General features: G+C 31.3%; 1 protein-coding gene across 2 annotated transcripts; it reads right to left on the reverse strand.

The window, feature by feature from the left end:
* Positions 1-10,738: 10,738 nt before the first annotated feature.
* On the reverse strand, positions 10,739-16,733 carry LOC112783594 (probable inactive shikimate kinase like 1, chloroplastic). Of its 2 annotated transcripts, none has more exons than XM_025826600.3 (10): positions 16,359-16,733; positions 15,225-15,271; positions 14,385-14,439; positions 14,222-14,294; positions 14,044-14,131; positions 13,683-13,765; positions 11,862-11,961; positions 11,712-11,790; positions 11,521-11,585; positions 10,739-10,957 (listed from the first exon to the last, which is right to left on the reverse strand). In XM_025826600.3, the coding sequence occupies exons 1-10, from the start codon at positions 16,561-16,563 to the stop codon at positions 10,889-10,891; spliced, it is 864 nt and encodes a 287-aa protein (XP_025682385.1). In that variant the 5' UTR covers positions 16,564-16,733; the 3' UTR covers positions 10,739-10,888. The 2 variants fall into 2 exon arrangements, with proteins under 2 accessions (XP_025682385.1, XP_025682386.1); XM_025826601.3 differs by having other exon boundaries at positions 15,225-15,265; positions 16,359-16,701.
* Between the last annotated feature and the right edge of the window lie 3,738 nt (positions 16,734-20,471).

Consider the following 20,471-nt stretch of genomic DNA (forward strand, 5'->3'; position numbering starts at 1 on the left):
TTCTTTAGTACTCTTCATTAATTTAAAATTTTTTTAAGACTTAATTTTAACTTTAAAAAATTAACTTCCTATACAGACCTAAGTTTGAGTATAAAATCATAAAAAATTTCTTATATATCGGCCATATTAACAATTCTATCCAAAAAGCACAGCACTATACTTGACTGAAATTTCCTTACAAAAAAAATGCTATTTGGTTATTTACGGTGAATGCAAATTTAAATCCCACCTCCTGTCCGCTTTTAAAAAAAATTACTCAAGTGGACCAAAAAAAAATACGGGATTTAAAGAATTTAATTGTGCTTTTTATTCCCTTAACGGATTTGTCGAAACCGTCCGTACTATACTTTTTCCAAACACATTTACTCACGATTCAACTAATCTATCTTAAAAACCTAAAAGCTAACTTTAAATTAAATAAATTTCTAAACTCACTCAATGCAAGAATCTTCCTCAGAAAGTCTCTTCACATAATGCCTTCCACCTGAATAAACCTCTCGTCCACAACCATCATTGCATCTCTCATTCACCCACCCCAACAACAACAAACCACTCCATGCCCTTGTAGATTTATAACACTCACCACCTAAACAACATCACAACAACCAACCACCTCAGGACCTGGGACCGAAACCACCTTGCCGAACCGTCAACAACAATGGAGGCCGAATTGAGAAAATTCACCTACTTCGTCATCACCAAAGGAAGGAACCCGGGAGTCTTCACTTCCTTCGACGAGGCCAGTGCTCAGGTTGCGGACTATCCAAACGCCTAATACCAGGCATTCAACTGTCAGGCCCTAGCACTTGGTTCCTACACGGCGCGATTAAAGGCGCTCGAAAAAGAGAAACAGGCCCTAGATGAGATGACGCTGCAAATGGGGCTACCGGATGAGTCTCCACCAAAAAGCCCTGCGACCGTCGTCACCGAAAACGGTCGTCGAGCCCCTCTTTCTCGGTGTAAGTCTTTCTTCACCTAAACACATACTACAATCTGCTAAATTTACACCTTTTTACCAGACATGCCTAACGCCGAGCTTTTCAAATTTCACACAGGGGTTAATTGCATCCCACCTACCGAGGTTGCCTCCGCTGCCTATGCCGTCAACCTCAGCATGGAAGATTTGCTATACAAGGTTTGCTACAACGCCTCCTTGCCACCTCCATCCTACTTCCGTACTGAGCTAGGTCTCCGTGACACAGGAGTCGTCTATGCTTTTCTCGGTCGTTCTCCCTTGGAACCCCTTGGGAGCCGACGTCCACGCCAAGGGTAGGTTCAGCCCTCTCGAGATGGATGCTAAGGAAGATGCTGCTTACAACATGCTTCAAAAGGTCCTCCACACCACGGGTCAGGAAATAAGGGACTTCAACTACTTGAAAGCAAAGATGTTACAGATGGCCAACAATGAACTTTCTGAAGAGGTTGAACGCCTTCAGGAGAAGACTCGTCTCCACGGCTACGACAGCAGCCTGGAGAACGTATCGCCATAGTACTCTTCCCCACCCCCTCTATATCCAATTGACCTGCATTCTACAGATCAATCATCACATCATTAGGAAGACTTTTAAATAGTAACGTTGCCGGAAATATATTTCTATATTCCATGCTCATGTCGATAATTGTTGTGTTAATCTTGCATGATCAATCCAACTTATCTATTCCACTGTCTTATGAATGAATTCCATTATCATCCAAAAACTCATTTGCCCAACACTCAAAATTATGTTATCACAACTGTGACCACGCAAGATATGCCGATATTGACCGACGCCAAAATTTTCTATTTTCTTTATTGCTTCTCAAATTTTATTAGTTTAAATTAATAATCTATTTGTTACTTATTTTAATTTCTATTATGTTTTGTTCTTTTTTTGCCAACACAAAAACATCACAGAAACAAATTAAATAAATTAAATTAAATAAATAATAAATACCCTACTAAAATTTTAGGAAAAATTTAAATTATCAGCATGAAAATTATAAAACATAAACATAGGATACTTAACGATATATTATTTTTTCTATAAAAAATTTCCCTATCTTTTAAAATATTATAAAACAATTTTGTCTTAATTAATAATTTTGATATTAACTACACATCCTTTTTAACAATTAAATCTTTTAAGCTGTCGTTTAGAAATTTTTTTTTAGTGATACTTCTAACTGTACTTAAATACATACACCCACAAACTTTACATCAAAATTTTGTGTTTCTCTATATCTACTTACTCTTCTTTTAATTGGCATTCTAAATAGATTCTCAGTTCACCTCCATCAACTCCAACAAAAAAAATTTTAACCGCCTTACCCAAACTGAACCATTTAAAAAAAAAAGGCAACACTTAAGCCAAAACTTGGATAAACTTAATTTCATTCCTGGAGGTACCTTTGGCTTTTCGTTTTCATTTATACAGATACAATTTTTTTCCACATGCTCATCCACATAATTCATTAGCCCATTTCCCATGCTTTCAACCCAAAATTTTATAGCTAGCCCATTCAGACCCGACGGCATTTGGTACCGCGACTATGTTGTTGTTCTGCCCGGGAATCCATTCCAGCAACAGCTTCTCGCTAAGGATAGCAAAGGTACTCCATGGTTGAATCCGACGCCAGACAACAGGTCGTTTTCAACGATAATTATCAAAAATTGCGTTTTGTTACATTTACAATCCTGTTATGACTCTTCTCCATGCTTTTTGGATTCGAATTCTCCTGTGTTTGTCCTTGTTTCAATCTCATCATTTATTTCTTAGTATGTTCAACAATGAACTTATTTAGTCTATTTCTGTTTTAACATATAACCTTTTCTATATGAGATGTAGTTTAATTTTGCTAGCATTCCGAAGATAAATGATAACAACATATCCACCTTAATTTAACTTCTACTTCCATTAAATTTATAAAATGAAAAATAAGTTAAACGCGAGAAAGCTTGCGATATAATTTACAAACATCACAATAAAATATTTTAATAAACTTATTACATTAAAAACAATCCTTTTTCTATTTACCGCTTGTTATATGAAAACTGAATTAGCAATTAAGTACATTAATTCTATTCTTGTTATTTATCAAAACTGAATTATTTAGCAAAAATAATTTAATACATTTCAACAAATTCATAATATCCCTGAACCTTTAAAAAACGCTACTAATTTTTCGGAAATATTAGTTTCGATATATAACAAAAACCAAGTAACATTATGTTTAATCTTTTTTGTTCACATATGTCATTGTCTTATTTTTTTTATTATTTTTCACAATGCTTTTTTCATCTTTATTCTGATTTTTTGAATTTAATTTCTTTTTTTTTTTTGTTTGACCAGCTTAGCCATATGAAAGGAACACTTTCCTTTAACACCGCCACTTACTAGGCATCAAAATATTCCATTTCTAAAAAATAAACCCTGTCCCACAAGCCCACCTCAATTTCTTTGCTTTTAAATCTTTGGGTTTTACTACAATATGTCATTAACGGGCCCAGCATTAATCGGACCTCAATGTCCATGCCAGGAAGCCTAGGCCATGCGGAAGCCTAAGCCATGCAGTTGTTAGGGTAGCTGACTACAAGTTCCGTCATTTCACTCAACTATATTTTGCCCAATTCTGACCTTTAACATTCGGTTAACATGTCACTTTTACAGCCTGTCGCATCTCCACGCTGCATCCCACCTAACCTAACCCCACAGTATCAAAACTTCACCTAATCTTAGTCAATCAAATTTTTTATATTAAATCTAAACGCTTCCAGACGTTGGAGTTTTGAAACTCCACTCCCGTACCGTGGCGCACGTGAAGCGTTTCCTGATGTATTTGAGTTGAATGTGTCTTTTTGGACGTGAACTTTTTGGTGTACTGGTGGATTTTTGATTACTAAAATATCAATGTTTTATACAAAAAAAAAATGTAATGTACAAAAGATAAATAATATATTATATACTTTTTATATTAATAATAAATAATAATAAATCTGTTATACTATTGTATAAATTATTTTTCATACTTTTTATATTTAATTTTTCATGTTTAATATTAAATTATTTTATGCTGATAATAAATAATAATGAAATTATTGTGATAAAGTACAAATAACAAATAAAATATAATATTTTTTATTTTATTATTATATTTTTATATTAATAAAAAATTAAGTATTATATTTTTCAGGTTTAATATTATATTTTTTGTCTGAATAATAGATAATTATGAAGAATTTATTTTAGTTGTATTAATTTTTTTATTTTATTTAGAGAATAAAATGTATTTATTTTTATTATTAAAAATGATAAAAGACGTTTATGTATTATGGAATCTGATATTAATGTTAGTGGTATTGAATTTTTTTCTCTTTTATTTAATAATTTAGATAAATTTATTGGTAATTAAAGTTATTTAATTAAATGTTATTGGGTTTGAATTTTTGCTTAATATGCTACATGTGGCGAGAATGAGAGTTTGCCATGATTATTAAAAGTTCATTTCTCTTCCTTCATATTATAACTCTCTTTTTCTTTGTTTAAGCTATATTATTATTATTATTATCTGAAAAAATGGATGAATTGGTCATATTATTAGTTTGGTATAAGTTGCCAAAAAGAGGTCCAAATACAATAAAAAAGATCAGCCCAATTGTTATCAAAATTAACATTAATTATTCACAATTTATCAACTTCATTGTGTAATTGTCTTTTATTTCACTATCTTTTACTTCACTCTAATAACTTCCTGCTTCCACTTAGTTTTTGTCTGTACATGTCCTAACAATATAAACTTGTGTCTTTCTCTTCATGTTATCAACACATTTCAGTACCTGCTGAAAAAAATGTCTTTCAACACTGTAGCACAATTCACATTTTAACTGACATTTTGGTCTTATATTTAGTTTAAACAATTATATTGACTTTTGCTTAAATACTAGTTTAGTCTAAATATAATTGATAATAAATGAAACGTGCTATCTGTAAAATTAATCAAATTTAATTAAAAAAATTTTAAATATAACTTTCTAATTATACATTTCTATACCATTAAAAAAATATAAATATATACTACACCAAATACCAAAAATGTTAAATAAATAAATAAAATTAAGCGGGGTTTAACTGAATTTGGCTAACAACTTCAATCATAATATGTAGAGATGTTTGCTGAATTAATATGATACTATGTTAAGTTTGGAAACTAATATAATATGATGATCAAATATTATTAAAATATAAATTAAATATTTATTAAAATATTTTCAATTGTTTGTTTATTTGGTTTGTGTGCAGGAAAGAAAATTAATTTTCCTCTTTACTCAGTTATTGCAAGTCCAGTTTGACCATTAAACAAGTTTAGTCTAATATAAATTTATTTCAAATCATGTGGCTGAAACTTTAAAAGGGTAGTAAGACCAATTAGCCCAAGAAACAAACCCAAAGCCTAAGTCAACATTACTTCTAGCCCAACAATATCCTTAATCCAAAATAAAAGAAAAGAAGAAAATGGACTAAGCACTCTTTAGTTATCTACTCCTTTGGTTCAAGTAACACATTTTCCCAAGTTTCAACTCAATTTAATTTTATTAAGACTTCCACCGAAGCTATTCACTCTTCTCTCTCCTCTCTCTTACTTCAGTCAAATCATTTATTCATCCAACAAGAAGAAAGAAGGAAATGGAATGTTTGAAGGTTAGATTATGAAAGATGGCAAAAAGATTTTTGCCAAATCAAAGCAAAGTAAAGAAGGCTACAATCCAGTAGCTAGTCCTCTCGGTCAAGCACCACAAAAAGTTTGTTTTCTCTTTTGTGCTTCGACGAAGAATGAAGAAGAAAGCCTCAAGATCTCAAGCAGAAGAAGCAACCATAGAGAAAGTGAAGTCAACATGGTTCAGAAGCTCATCAACGTTCAGAATTAAAACTTGGGGCCAAAGTTAAGTTCAATGGTCAAGATTGAAGAAGTTTGAAGAAAAAGGATGAGAGAGAAGAGGTGAGCATGCATGCAACTGCCTCGGTTCTCTCCCTCCTCTCTGATGAAGCCGCTGCTACTTTGATGTTGGAGAAGAAGACACTGTGAGTATTGAACCTGTTTCAACCTTGGAAGTTTTACCTTCTATATTAAGGGTGAACGGCCAAGGGTTGAAAGTAAGGAGAGTAAGTAAAAAGTACAGAGTTCACTCTCATAGCTACCCAAGTTCTTTGAGCCCTTCTCCTTCATGTAGTTCATTGAATATTTTTTTTTCTCATTTTTGATCTGTCTGAGTCTCATTGTAAAAGGCAAACATGGTGAGGTTTGTAAGAAAAAGCCAATGAGAAAAAAAAAAAGGCAGTGAGTTAAACAGTGAGAAAAAGTCATAAGATGTTTTAGAGGTTCTTTATACATCTTTCTGTTTTGTGTCATGATCCTATGGGGATTCCCTTACAAGTTGGGTTAGCACTTTACTGTTGAAAGATAGGTTTGAGTCCTAGTCAAATTCAGATTGGGTTTAGAATCTGGATTTGTTCTAGATAGGATTGGGTAGATCCTAGGGAAGGAATTAGTGTTTGTAATCTGTTAAAGATAGTAAAATTCTGTCACTATTGTGATGGAGACTGAATGTAGGCTACATTGCACCTTGTAGCTGAACCAGAATACATCTGGTGTTGTTTCTTCTTCCCTTCTACTTTTCTGTTTCTGTTACTCAAGAGACAAAAATAAAAATATCTCTTAAATATCTCTTAAGATTCAACCTCTCCATTCTCTTTGCCACTGATAACCATCATACTATAATCTTCACTCACTCAAATTATTATCACAAAATTTGAACCTTATTAAAAAAAAGTGTTTGCTTCGATACGATGACAAATTCATATGTACCGATACGTTTAAAATATGGACAAATAACAATAAGTCATGTGAAATTTATTTTCCACGTCGACACCTAATTTTTTTAAAAAATATATATATTATTATCACTATTTTTACTAAAATATCCTTATAATTTAATGAAAATAACAAAATATTTTTATTTAATTTTTTAAAAGACTTAAATACCCTTTTTCATATGTTAGACAAAATTTATTCTTTTAGATTAATCAAATTATTTAATTTTACCATTTTAAAATTTAAATAATCTAAAATACAAAAACAAAAATACATTTAACAAAATTATTTAAATGTATGGGAAGTATAAAAATATAATTTTGTTAAATGTATTTTTGTTTTTGTATTTTAGATTATTTAAATTCTAAAATGATAAAATTAAACAATTTGATTAGTCTAAAAGAATAATTTTTGTCTAACATATAAAAAAAGAGTATTTAAGTTGTTTAAAAAATTAAATTAAAATATATTTTTTATTTTTATTAAATTATAAGGATATTTTAGTAAAAGTAGTGATATAATATATATTTAAAAAAATTAGGTGTCGACGTGAAAAATAAATTCCACATAATTTATTATTATTTGTTTATATTTTAAATGCATCAGTATTTATGAATTTATCATCTTACCAAAACAAACACCATTAAAAAATTATAATAAAATGGTACGGTATTTTTAATTACAACATAAAAATATAAAATAATTAAATTTGTTTTAAACATAAAAAAGTATTATTACTTGTTTCTAAATTTATAAAGATACTCTTTTATAGGATATTTTCTCATCCACCACCACACTTAATGTTTATTTTAGAATTATAGACATTAAAAAAAATGAAATTTAACAAAATTCAAATTAGTTCCAAGAGGGTTCTACATCAACTTTTTATATTTATTTCTTAAAGGATATTTATTATCTTTTCAAATTTAATCTATTAATACTTTAATATTTTAGTTACTCTTGGATACTTTGTTCTTTCATCTTCAATTCCAGATTTTTTTCAATCTGGACATCATTCAGTTGCCTTTTTAACTCTCGTTTTTTAACAAAAAAAAATTTCCAAAAGTGTTTTTTATTAAAAGTGCATCTCTCTAAACTTCTAACAAACTCTTAAAAAAATTGTGTCATGCGTATTTAACTAAAAAAAGTATTAAAATTAATTTTTTTTAATTTATTTTGGCTGATCTTCCAAGCAAAACAACTTTTATTTTAAAAAAAAACATCTTTAAAAATATTCTTAATGTTTAGTTGCATTTAATTTTATTTCTAATATTTATTATTTGAGTCCAAATTTTCTTAAATGTTAACTCCATGTAAAATGTTACAAACAAAATTAAAATTAAAAATTTTTGGGGATAGTTTTGATACAAATTGAAAATATTAAGGACAAAATTGAATAATTCAAAAATATTAGGAATTAAATTAAATATTAGCGATATTTTGAAAAAAAATATAAATATTAGGGACAAAAAGTATATTTTATTCTAAATTAGATAAAAATAAAAAATATACTACATTCTAATAAACATGGTATAAATATTTTGGAAATTATATCAATTGTATATTTCTCTATTTTAACTTCTTTTTACTAAGTCGAAAATGTATTTTTTTTAAACGCCAAAATTTAAACCTCATTTTAAATTTAACATGAATATTAAAGAATATAAATTATCCTTGTAAATGCATACATTTATTATAAAAAAGTATCTGCACTAAAATGCATACATAAATTCTCTTTCAACATCACCAAATTTTTTCAAATTATTTATATAAGCAATTGTCTACAACATAAACAACCAAAAATAAGGTGTATATTAAACTGTAAAATTTAAATTAATATAAAATATTAAAAAAAAGATTTACTAAATTATTTGAACCAACAAAATAAAATAAACATAACGGTAATATAATTGTCTTGAATAACTTGTGTAAAAAGTTAATATTAATATGTATTTATGGATAGACAAATTCCAAACGAATTTAGCTTTCTTTAACTCTAAAGTTGAAGTTGTGAACTACTTCCATTTAAAACAAAAATTATTGCTCATTCTTTCAAAGACAATGATAGATATCAAAGAAAGGACATATTTAATTTAAATTTTAAATATCTAAAAATGTGATAATTAATTTAAATCAGATTTAATTTACATTTTAAATTTTTAAAAATATTACTAAATAAATCAAAATCAAATCAAATTTTTTAACAAATCCAAACAATAAATTAAATTTAAATATAATTAGATAAATTTAAATTTGTGCTTTTCAATGAATTTGAAAGGAACTTGAATTTTTTTGTTATTCTCACTTAACCCAATACGTCTTATGAGTACGTGCCATAATTTTAGCATCACTATTTTTTAGGCAAATTTTTGGTCTTCTTGATATATTCAATGTCAATATAATGTAATTCTTCTAGTATTCAGATTTTTAAATATGATAAAATTATCATTTTATATCTTGTCTCTAAAATAATAAAAATACTCTTAAACACGTATTAGTTAAATATATAACTTTGGATTAAAATGAGAAGTAGTAAATTTAATCTTTTAATCTATTAACAAATTATATATAGCCAAGGATAAATGACTAAAATAAAAATATATTAAATATGTTTTAAATTATTCATGTATTTTTTCTTTTTCATTTTACTTTGGGGAATTCATTTGTATATTATACTAGCATTGTTAACGCAAAAATTTTATTTTGCTTAAGCTATTTATTATTTTTAAATATTTTATAAAAATTAAAATAATTTTTTATACTTTTGAGTTAGTTCATTTTTGCATCGAAATTGAATTTATTTTATTTATTTATTTATTTATTTAATAACTAGTGAAAGCCCAAATATTTAGGAATGTATTTAGTTTCTTAGTTTAGCATGCTATATGCATTTGAACTGGATTCATTCATGTAATAGTCTTTCTTACAAATATGTATTATTTATGGGTTGACTTGATAGCCATAGCTTGATCATACCAATTACCAAACTAGTTATGAGTCTATATAACTCTTTCAGAAGTTGAGTCAAGATCTATCTGGCTACTTTGTTGTCATTCCACGTGTAGGCCAAGCATTCTTGCAAAAGAAATATCATTCTCTCTCTATACAAATTGACCTGTATAATATAATTCACCTCTTACAAATAGACTCGATAAATGTTTAGAACCAAAGCCGAGTCAAGAACTGATTTTACCGGATTCAGATACATCCGAGGAGAACAAACCAAAGGGACGAACAAGTACAAGGATTTCGTGGTTAAAAACTGTTCATATTCTAGTCCAAAACAAAGTCAGAACCATTAAAAATAAAGGCCCATCAAGAATGATCTCTTTCACTTATCCGACCTCTTAAGAGGTCGGACACGACAAGGAAATCCAATCTTACTTATCTAAATAAGTAACTACATCTTCTAAATCTCTCCTACTATCTCTATCCCATCTAGGGAGATGATCGTAACATACTCCTAAAATAAAAGAAACGATTATCCACCAATAAATGTGGAACTACTCAAAAATGTGGTTATCTATTTTACTATAAATACACTGACACCTCTCAAATATATTCAAATCCTAATCTACTAAAAAATTACTTAAAGTCCATGCTAATTTAAGTATCGGAGTCTCTTACAGATACCACCTCCACCTCCTCATGAGGAACTCGAACGACAACACCTCAACTCCCGTACAAGTCCTATGATGCCCCTAAAAAAGCTTTGACCTCACGTTTAGGCCCAAAAACAACCTAATTTTAGGTAACCCTCGAAATAGAAATATTGCGTGTTTACTTGATTTGGGAGGTGTTATTTCCAAATTTTCTCGAGCATTTTGGAATGTTCCAAGCTTGCTTGTCGTGTTTGTGCAACTGTTTAAAAATGCATAATCACTACTAAAGGTTTGTTATGTAATGATCCGCCACTCTCATAGTGTGGAGCTATATATAGTAAAAACAATATATAGTAACAAATCCCTTGGTACATCATTTCAGAGTAAAACAACTAATCGAAAGTAATTTCAAGATAAGACATGAAACAAGCCATGTTTGATTAGAACGGTCTTGCAGCCTCTTCCAGCATCTTCTTCACTCTAGTCAACTTCTGGATCTCCCTTAGCGCCTAAAATTAATGAGATATTGAGAATTATAATACTAATCAACCAAAACATAGCAGCATTAAGTCAATTTGGATAGTTTAAAAATGGTGGCGAACACTAATTCAGTACCCGTGGCATCAGAAAGATTATAGATGTTTGACAAAATGGTCTAACCATGAATAAAATCACGGCGGTTGTGAAGAAGCATAATATCCAACCATGACCATTTTGTCAAACATTCATACTCTTTCAAACAAGACAGGAGACTTTCTTTCTTCTGGGATCTATTTTGTCGGCTGCATAATCTTTCGATTATCGATTTGGTATTATAGGTACAACTGTGCTTCAAATTAATTTTGTATTCTTTAACCAGAGTAAAAGTCATTTTGCACTTCAAAAGATATGATTTTGACAAAATGAATCAAACTTAAATAAGTAAAATAACTAAATATTTGGTTCATTTTGTCCATTAGAGCATATCTTTGGAGGTTATTTTGTCATTTACATTCTTTAGCGTTCATTTTGTCAAAATTGTAATCTTTCGAGATGCAAAATGGATATTTGCTCCTTTAACAAGAAGGTTAACCTCTAATGTCATCTCTTCGATTGTAATGTCATCAAAATTATCACACCCCAACCTAGAAGCAACTTCTGCAAAAACATAGAAGCCATCAATATTGGAGACAAACTTCGTAAACCATATATCAGTTCTTCAACACCTCTCTCTCTGCTGGGAGAAAAATCAGAATACTACCAACCAGGAAGGTTGCTACGTACTTTGAACTGAAATAATTGCATCAGCTGTAGCATATCCATCCCTGTATTTGTTGTATAGTGCAGCTAGTTGATCTGTTACCTATATGGTTCGTGAAAACAATAAGATTTACTGAAAGTTTTAGCTTGTAAAGTTAAGAGTAATGAATCAACCTCAGGGTAAGATCCTGATGATGATGCTTCACATACATCCCTAGCCATGATGTCTAGCGGAACATCTATCCACAAGGAAATCCCGTGTCTCAGAAGTGCCCTATGTCCAGGTAACAGCAAGTGGAAAAATGAAAAAATAGCTTTTTGACAGAATAAACAAGAACAAGATTAGTCGAACATGGGGAAGGCATACAACAAAGCTACACTTGGTTTCAATTCCAGGACGGTGGGGATAGGACAAAATTGTGTCTAAATCATATTTGGTTATAATAGACAAAGCTTAACATCAGAATATTTTGAAAGGTAAAGTGGAAAAATATTTAAAAAGAAACGAAGGCATGTTGGGAATACAATTTTATTAATCAGTTCCTCCCTCTCAATCCCAATCTTTCACATGGTGGTGGTCTCGTTGAACACATTTTTCTCCCTCTCTATCCCATGTCCTGGTAATAGAACTCAAATTTTTGAATTATAATTGTATTCATTTTTAGATTTTGAGTTATGTTCTCCCACTTTTCATGAAATTTTATTTGATTCTATATTTTGTCCGCAAATTGTGATAATTGATAAATTATATAAATTTTGCCTTTATTTTAAAAGTATTTAGTCTTAATATCCAACTAGTACCACTAACATGTTTTTGTTTACATTGAAATACATACACATAGTTAAGATAACATGCATTACAAGGGGCTACAATGATCGAATTGGAGCAAATTTGGAGTCATTGAAAGGAGAACTCAAACTCTAAAACATTCATTTTGATTCTTGATTGCTAATTGCTAGTTTAGACTTGACGAAAAAATCAAGAGATTATAATTATAGAGAATTGATTTATGCATGCCATATGTTTGATGAAATGTCAAAGTTGAGAATAAGCTATCCAACCAATAAGAATCCTCATGATAGAATTTCCAATTCTTGAACTATCTTTAACTTTATTTTCTTTTCAATCTTACTTAAAATTGTCTTATATTTTCTTGCACAAAATCAAACACCTTTTTAAATCCAATCAACTACAATACACCCTTACTTCAAGAGACGACCTGAGTTACATTATGACTACATAAACTGTGATATAATTTAGTTTAAGAGCTAGTGCGACCAAATGTCTTTTATCCCTACGAAAGCGTTTGTTTAGTGTGTGCGTTTGGCCAAGACATGGACAATGTGGAACGTGTCCCTTGTTTGGTTTGTGAGACACAAAAATGAGAGAGACACGCATACCCATAAACATACACAATATACATGTTCTTTGTGTCTCACTAAATTGATGAGACACGGAGTTGAAGCCATGGACACGGATCTGAATTTTTTCTTTTGGATTATTTTATCCTCATTGATTTTTTAAAATTCCAAATATCTCCTTCTCCTTTTACAAACCCTAATTTAATTTATGAGGATAAAATAGTCATTTTCAGTTATGTAGTGTTTTTGTGTTTTGCAACAAAACATAATATTAGACACTACACTAGTGTCATGTCTATTATTTCTAACACTATACACAAACACAAATATTTTATGTCTATGTCTTAAGTGTATATGTCTTAATGTCTATGTCTCAATACATACACAAACCAAACGGAGCCTACATGTCATGGTCCCCACTATCCTTTGACAATAACCAAATGCAGCCTACAGCCTTCTCCCATGATGCCATTGCACCCAACTATGAATCATGTTTGTACTTAGCCCATTTATACTTAAATCCCTTTTGGTGATTAACATATTTTTAAATATTCAAGAAAACCAAACTCCAAACTCCAGCAAAAACATTAAAGGACGAAAAAAAAGATCTGGCCAGGAATTAGAAATCCATACAGATTAGTTGAACTTTGAACTGCACCGTTGCCAGCACAAACTACTAGTCGGCCCATAGATGACAATTGCTTCAACACTTCAGTCTGAGCCATTTGACATGTGAATATAAGTACCTCATATTCTGATTGAACAACTCTGGACCATTTGACATGTGAATCATAAGTAACTTATATTCAAACTTATCAACTTAGAAGTCAGAAGCAGATTTTAGGATGCATGTAAACCTTGTTAATTCAAGAGTTAGCTTTGTTAAGGTACACAATGTTCTGATGCATGGATCACTAACAATAGAAACTTGGTAACAGTTTAGCAGGTATCCAATTAGACACACATAACCTTTAAACAAGTCTAATACAATCACCTCAGATTCATGTAAGGCCATTTCATCTTTCTCTCTAAAGGATTTTGCAGCAGGTGCACCACCAACAGCTTCTTCAACCAAACTATCACTAAATAGAGTAAATAAAATATCAAGTTTAGGTAACATTCTGGAGCTATGTTTAATTCTTTAAAACTTTTATCAGAAAGTAGAAAGATACCTGTCAAAATAATAATATCGCAACATATCAGCTAGCATCTTTCCTAAACTGGTTTTCAGGGAATTTTGCATGCCTTTATCAAATAGTAGACACACAAAGTTAATGGCGTCATAATAAGCAACAAACTTTCAAAGCAATTAATTGCATTATAAGCCATTCTTACCAACCAGAAAAATAGAAGTCCCTTTTAGCTCGGGGGATACATCTGCTGCTTGTTTCTGAATCAAAACTTAGTTAAAATGTGTATATCCATCCACAACAAAGGGAAAAAAAGAGTACTTTCAAGTTTAAGCCAGTAGAAAATTTCCTATATACCAGTATTTTATGAAGCTGATCCCAACTAGTGGGATAACAACAGATTGATGAATTGGAATGGCAGAGGGAGTTGAGAGCAATCACAGGGAATGGAAACGGGGGATTGTATGAAATGAATCAACACAATTACAGATGTCATAGACATTGTAAGAAATATCAGCTAACTTAAAACTTGCTTACTACCACTAACCAGTGCTCAACTAATTCCTAACAAACTTCAACAACTGGTGCTGAGTTGGCATTGTTAAATAACAGAGAAAAGGAAACTGTGATGAAGTTAAATAAGTTATATTTACATCAAAATGATTTTTCAATGTAAGATTCACATCCTAGGAAGGTGAAAACATTCCACGAACTACATGCCCCTTAAGAGGAAGTGTTAACATAAGAAGTGTATCAGGATATGAGGGTGTGAGTAGAATATTGTAATAGGATGAAATTAATGGAATCAGCTTTGGAGACGCATAGCTGCTCCAATTACTCAATCCCTCCTATCTTCTATATAGCAGGCTAATCCCTTTCCTTCAACCCTATTCCATCACCAGTATCCGATAGACAGAATCTGCTTTCGTAAGTCATGTAATTTTGTTATTTCTTTCACACAAGTTTTTATGATCAATAAATTTGTTTTTTTATTTAAGTCAGCTCTAGTTCCTACTGAATTCAACAAGAATGAATATGATCTCACCTTCACTGCAAGAGATGAATCCACAGCACCCACCTTACTCCCTGTAGCTAAGGAAGCATCCAAAAAATAGGAGAAGAATAATGCAACATTAGCACATTAGCTCCCAACAAACAAGATCCATTCTACCACTTATTCAGAGAAATTATACATATGCGCCACTTTTATGCACACCGAGCATGCAAGAATTATCGTATTTTAGTCTTGTTAACATTATCCCTAACTGATTAAACCTAATATGCTTGAAAATGTGCCACGGTATAGCAGTGTGAGTTTCTTTAGCATCTTATAAAACTGTTAAAGCACTTACTCCCTATGGAGTATTGACATTGACACGGACACCAACACAATACAATAGAACACAGGCAGACACACCAAATTTTTCAAACAACCAATATATCTTTTTTGAATCCTATTAACACTATATCTAAGTCATGTTTGAAGTGTAGGGAATTTTAAAAGAGAAATAACTAATTGGTTAAATAAGGTGTCATACTGTCTGTCATACGAGTGTCTGTTAGACCCTGACACCTGTCGAAGACACGGACATGTTGCTCATCTGGTGTGTCCGTGCTACATAGCTTGATCCAAACAGCGTTCTTTTACCCTTTTTTTTTTCATAATTAACAAACTCTTGACCCTCCAAGAGGGAAGAAATACTAATTAGAGTACAATCTCCAAACTCAAAAACTAAAACAGCCATATCAGTGCTTTCCAAAACTCAAAACTGAAAAGGACTCTACATAAATAACAACATTCTGGAAGAACACAAACAATTAGTCACAAAATCGGTCACTTGTATAAAATACACGTTAGAATATAAAATACATATTGAAATGAGTTAAACAAGTCATGTATTTATGAACAAACTTATGGTTGCTGATTTTTGGTGCGCCCGTAGCATTTTTGCATAAATCAATTTTGAGACAAATAAAGAAACAGATAAAAACATCCACTGACTTTCATCAAAATCGGAATATATTCAATACATAGTTAAAAATCCTCTCCTAGCAAAACCCTTTGGGACAAAACTTTATCTAACGCCGAAAATCACATACATGAGACAAAAGTAAGAGCATATAAATGGATGCAAATTAAAAGTTGAGGAATTTCATTAATCGAAACTGGGAAGATTACCATCGGGATTTGCGCAGTTGAGGGAAGGTGGGCCGCGTGTGGAATAATAAAGAGAAGGAGGCGAAGCTCGAAGTGGGAGGCAGCTTTTGTGGGCGTGATGTGAGAAGGTTTGGTGAAAAGAAACTGCTGATAAAAGGTGAGAATGAAGTGGCAAAGAGAGTGTGGTGTTCATGTGAGTAACAAGACTGCTGCTAGCCTTCTCCATTCAACACCACAATCTCGTTGGTCGACGGCACGACTGCAGGGAGCCCGAACTTTCTCCCTTATCCTTTCTGTTTTTAATTTTTATTTTTCGTTTGGGTGCGGGACTGGGCTCAACTACTGTCTGCCTAGGCAGCACCATAGACTACTGGTCATTGATTCAACGGGTGAATTACATATTCAACCGGTTAATTCGATTATAATTAAATAATTATATAAAATTTATTTTTTTAATAATTTTTATAATAAAATAATTTATTTTTTAATTAATTAATTAATTAGTATTTATTACATTATTTAAATATATATTAAAAAATATTAATATTAATAGATGTCATATAATTATTAATAACAAAAATATATTATAATTAATAAAAAAATTTTATTTATTTTTTTTAATTTATAAATATTTAACAAAATTTAATATTTATTTTAATAGTTATATATAATTAAATAATAATTAATTTAAAAAGGAATAAATATAAAATAAAAAATTAAATTAATATAAACACTATCTATTAATATGACTAAAAAAAATTAATACATAAAGTTATTAATTAGAATATGTCTAATAGATTATAATATATTTATAAAAAGATACCATATTATACAAAGATTAAACTTACTCTAATGGTTGAAGGCTCTTTTATATATTGAAAGTCTAAAGTTTGAACTTATTAGCGAGTATATCATCCAAGTTTTTGAAATTTGTGTGATGCGCGTGCTGACGTTAGCGGGCCAACCGGTCCAGTTCGATCATCGGTTTAGATCGAGTTTGACCGGTTCGTTTACTTGTCCGGTTAGAATGTTAACTCAGATCAGTGTAAAGTTTGGTTTATCGATTTTTTAATCGAACCGGTTAGTTTGGTCCGAATTTGATAACTATTAGTAACATTATCTTTTTTGTCTTTCTACTAATAATAATGGGAAAAAAAAAAACAAAATAGCATTTTTTTTCTACGATTTTAAAAAGAGTTAATAGTCAAAATCGTCCCTAAAAGATACCTCGATTTTCATTTTCATTACTGAAAGATAAATTTAATCAAATTCGTCCCCAAAAGATAATCAACCTGATCACATTCGTCCTTTTGTCATCTATTTTGTTGAGGTGGCTAACGTTCGCTGACGTGTCCCGTTAACTGCCAGCGTGGAAGACGCCAAGTAGTACCCTCTTGTTGTTGACAAGATAAGTATGTTATAACAATTCAAATCAGTCTCTAAGTGGATGAACCCTACTCCCAAATTCAATCATAAATAAGTTGTCGTCAACACTTAGATAGCCATATATTTGGGTAGAACCTGAAATTGTTGGTTTGCCGCGAGGATGGAGATAGGAAATGGAGGTCGTGGTGGTGATTTGTCGTATCCGTCACACGACAGTCATGGTTCCAGCGCTTCAATGTGAACGAGGAGGAAGACTTATGACGAATCATGTTTCTATGGGTTGAAGACCATGATTAAAAAATCTAAAACAGCAGAGAACCTAGATAGATTGTTCCATGCATGTCCAAGGTACTGAGTAAGTGGTGTTGAAAAAAAGTTAAAGTTTTTCTATCTTGTTCTCTGTTGTTGCGTGTTTTTTCATTTTTTTCTGCTTTTGAAAATTGCAGAAGGGCAGTCACTGTAATTACTTTAAGTGGGTTGATGATGCTGACTATCAAGGAGTGGTTGTCAGTGGTACAAAAAAAGATGCAGAAACTGATTTAGAGGTTAAAAATGGCTATGATGAATGGAGGGTGCAGGTGGCATGGAGATTGAGCAGCTTGGAAGATGAAGTTAAAGCTTTGAAACTGCTAATAATTTTTATATTTGTGGTAGTTGTAATTAGTGTGATACTTTGTTGTTTGATATGTACTTCCAAATAAATCCAGTTATGTTATTGAGTGAATTGGCATTGTATGCAAGAATGTGTTGAAATGTAATGGTGGTATTGAATTGCATGGCTTGAATGAAAATAGTGGTTTAAAGTTGGATGTATAAGATTAAGTCCAAACTATCCATTATTAACATTGTTAAATATTGCAAACAAGTCTCTGTCACTGTTGCTATAAGATATATTAAGCCATAAATATAGTAAGTAATCAAACTAAGTAATCTTAGCATTGTCTTGCCATTGAAGGCTAATTGTCATATTGTCTTAAGAAATAAATACCATAGCAAATTCATAAGGTTTTCAAATTACAGATAACTACAATGTTAATATGGTACTTCATTTGTCCTGTATGAAAAAACTGAAAGTAGTTCTATACAAAAAACAGCCAATCACACCACATTTCTAACTAATCAAACTTTATTATCATTCTTTCTTGGATGCTTAAAGCCTGGAGTAGGCAGAAAAGTCATGAAGTTGGTCAACTTCTTAGCAGTTGCAGAACTTGTCCCTTCGATTGTCTCAGCAGAAATAGTCACAGGTGCAGTTGTAGTAGATTTATGGAAGGACCTAACTCTTGCTTTTTCTTTAATTACTTATAATTTAGGTGGCCTAGATCCAATTGATCCTACATAATCCAGTACCAAATACATTTGTTAGATGATTAAATAAAGCTAAAATTTTTTATAGTTGAGTAGTGATGATACAACTTATTGTGTATCTTGGGTTGGTGAAATGCTTTTAGATTGACTGATGTCAATCTCTGTTGGAGGTTGGATAGGTGATGGAAGTGCATGCAATGGTGCTATTGCTTTTGGAGCAATATCAGCGTCAACAGGGGCAACATTTACTTCGGGATCAACACCATTTGCAGTAAGGACAACAACTGCCAGTTGCAACTACATCTGCTTGGCATGTTTCTCAACATCCACAACTTTCTTCTTTGCACAACTTCTTTTGTTGTGTCCAACCTCACCACAATACATGCATCTAATTTGGTTGTACTTTTTCTTCATATTTATCTTTGACTCAGTTGGTTGTTCATCCTTATCCCTTCTCCTTTTCTTTGTCAGTCTTCCAGGTTTGGGCTTAATTGGGGGTGGGATTGGAGCTAGATGCGGAGTTTTTTCTCATATATCCTATCCCTTTACCGGATTGACATTGAAACAATAAGTGCTCTTATACGCTTTGATCTTAAACCAATCATGACAATACTCTTCAGCCCTCTTGTCATTCTTATTCTGTGTTACTGATATTGCATGCAAACATGGAATTCTTTTCAAAACAAATTAAAATATTGATTAAAATTTCTAACATGATTGAAGAGATCATTAACTAAGTATTGAAGTTGTTATCTGTGAGTTGCCAAAACCTGTGCTTTTCCAGGTCAACCACCATATTGGTTGGCTAGCCATGCACTTCCTACAATTCTTCTTTTTCATCACCAAACCACTGAGGAGCCCAATGGTTAGACAACGTTATCATTGCTTCTAGTCTACTTTGTTGAATAGGAGGGAGAATTTCTTAATAGTTCTGCAACTTTTTCCTATTGTCAATCATACTTTTTATGATGATTCTTCTAACTTTTTTCGCTAAGGTCAGGATTGGCTTGCTCCATTCGTGTTTGATTTTTGCATTGAATGACTCACATGCATTGTTGCATATGTTATCTACTTTTGAAGCTTCACTGAAATGCGCCTTCATCTATGCTTCTTTCGTCCATTTGTCAAGATACTCCCAAGCTTTCTCGTTGATCAACTTAACTTTGTTCATGTTTCTATCAAACTCATTTCTTGTCCTTAACCGAGTACATTCCTGAACCAACATATACTCTTTTATCTCATCACCCTCCACAACTTTTCTAGCAGCTTTCAAAGCCCTAGTAATGCATGTGATATTTAAATACACATTACAATTTCTTACAAACCAATCATAAATCTCTCCATGCTTCATAGTTAAATGCTTCCTAAGCTTAGGTACTAGTTTATTAAGTGTCCAGATTTGAGTGGCAACTCTATTTTTTCTCCTTCTTAGGCAGGTGT

This window comes from Arachis hypogaea, chromosome 20, assembly GCF_003086295.3.
Source record: "Arachis hypogaea cultivar Tifrunner chromosome 20, arahy.Tifrunner.gnm2.J5K5, whole genome shotgun sequence".
NCBI lineage: Eukaryota > Viridiplantae > Streptophyta > Magnoliopsida > Fabales > Fabaceae > Arachis > Arachis hypogaea.

What these genes read in the sequence shown, in the direction of transcription:
- LOC112783594 (XM_025826600.3), bottom strand. Translation starts at nt 16,563, where the DNA reads ATGGAGAAGGCTAGCAGCAGTCTTGTTACTCACATGAACACCACACTC. An exon ending in GACTTCTATTTTTCTGGTTG is followed by an intron (nt 14,295 to 14,384) that starts GTAAGAATGGCT and finishes TATTTGATAAAG; the next exon opens with GCATGCAAAATTCCCTGAAA. An exon ending in GTTCAAAGTTCAACTAATCT is followed by an intron (nt 11,962 to 13,682) that starts GTATGGATTTCT and finishes ACCTGGACATAG; the next exon opens with GGCACTTCTGAGACACGGGA.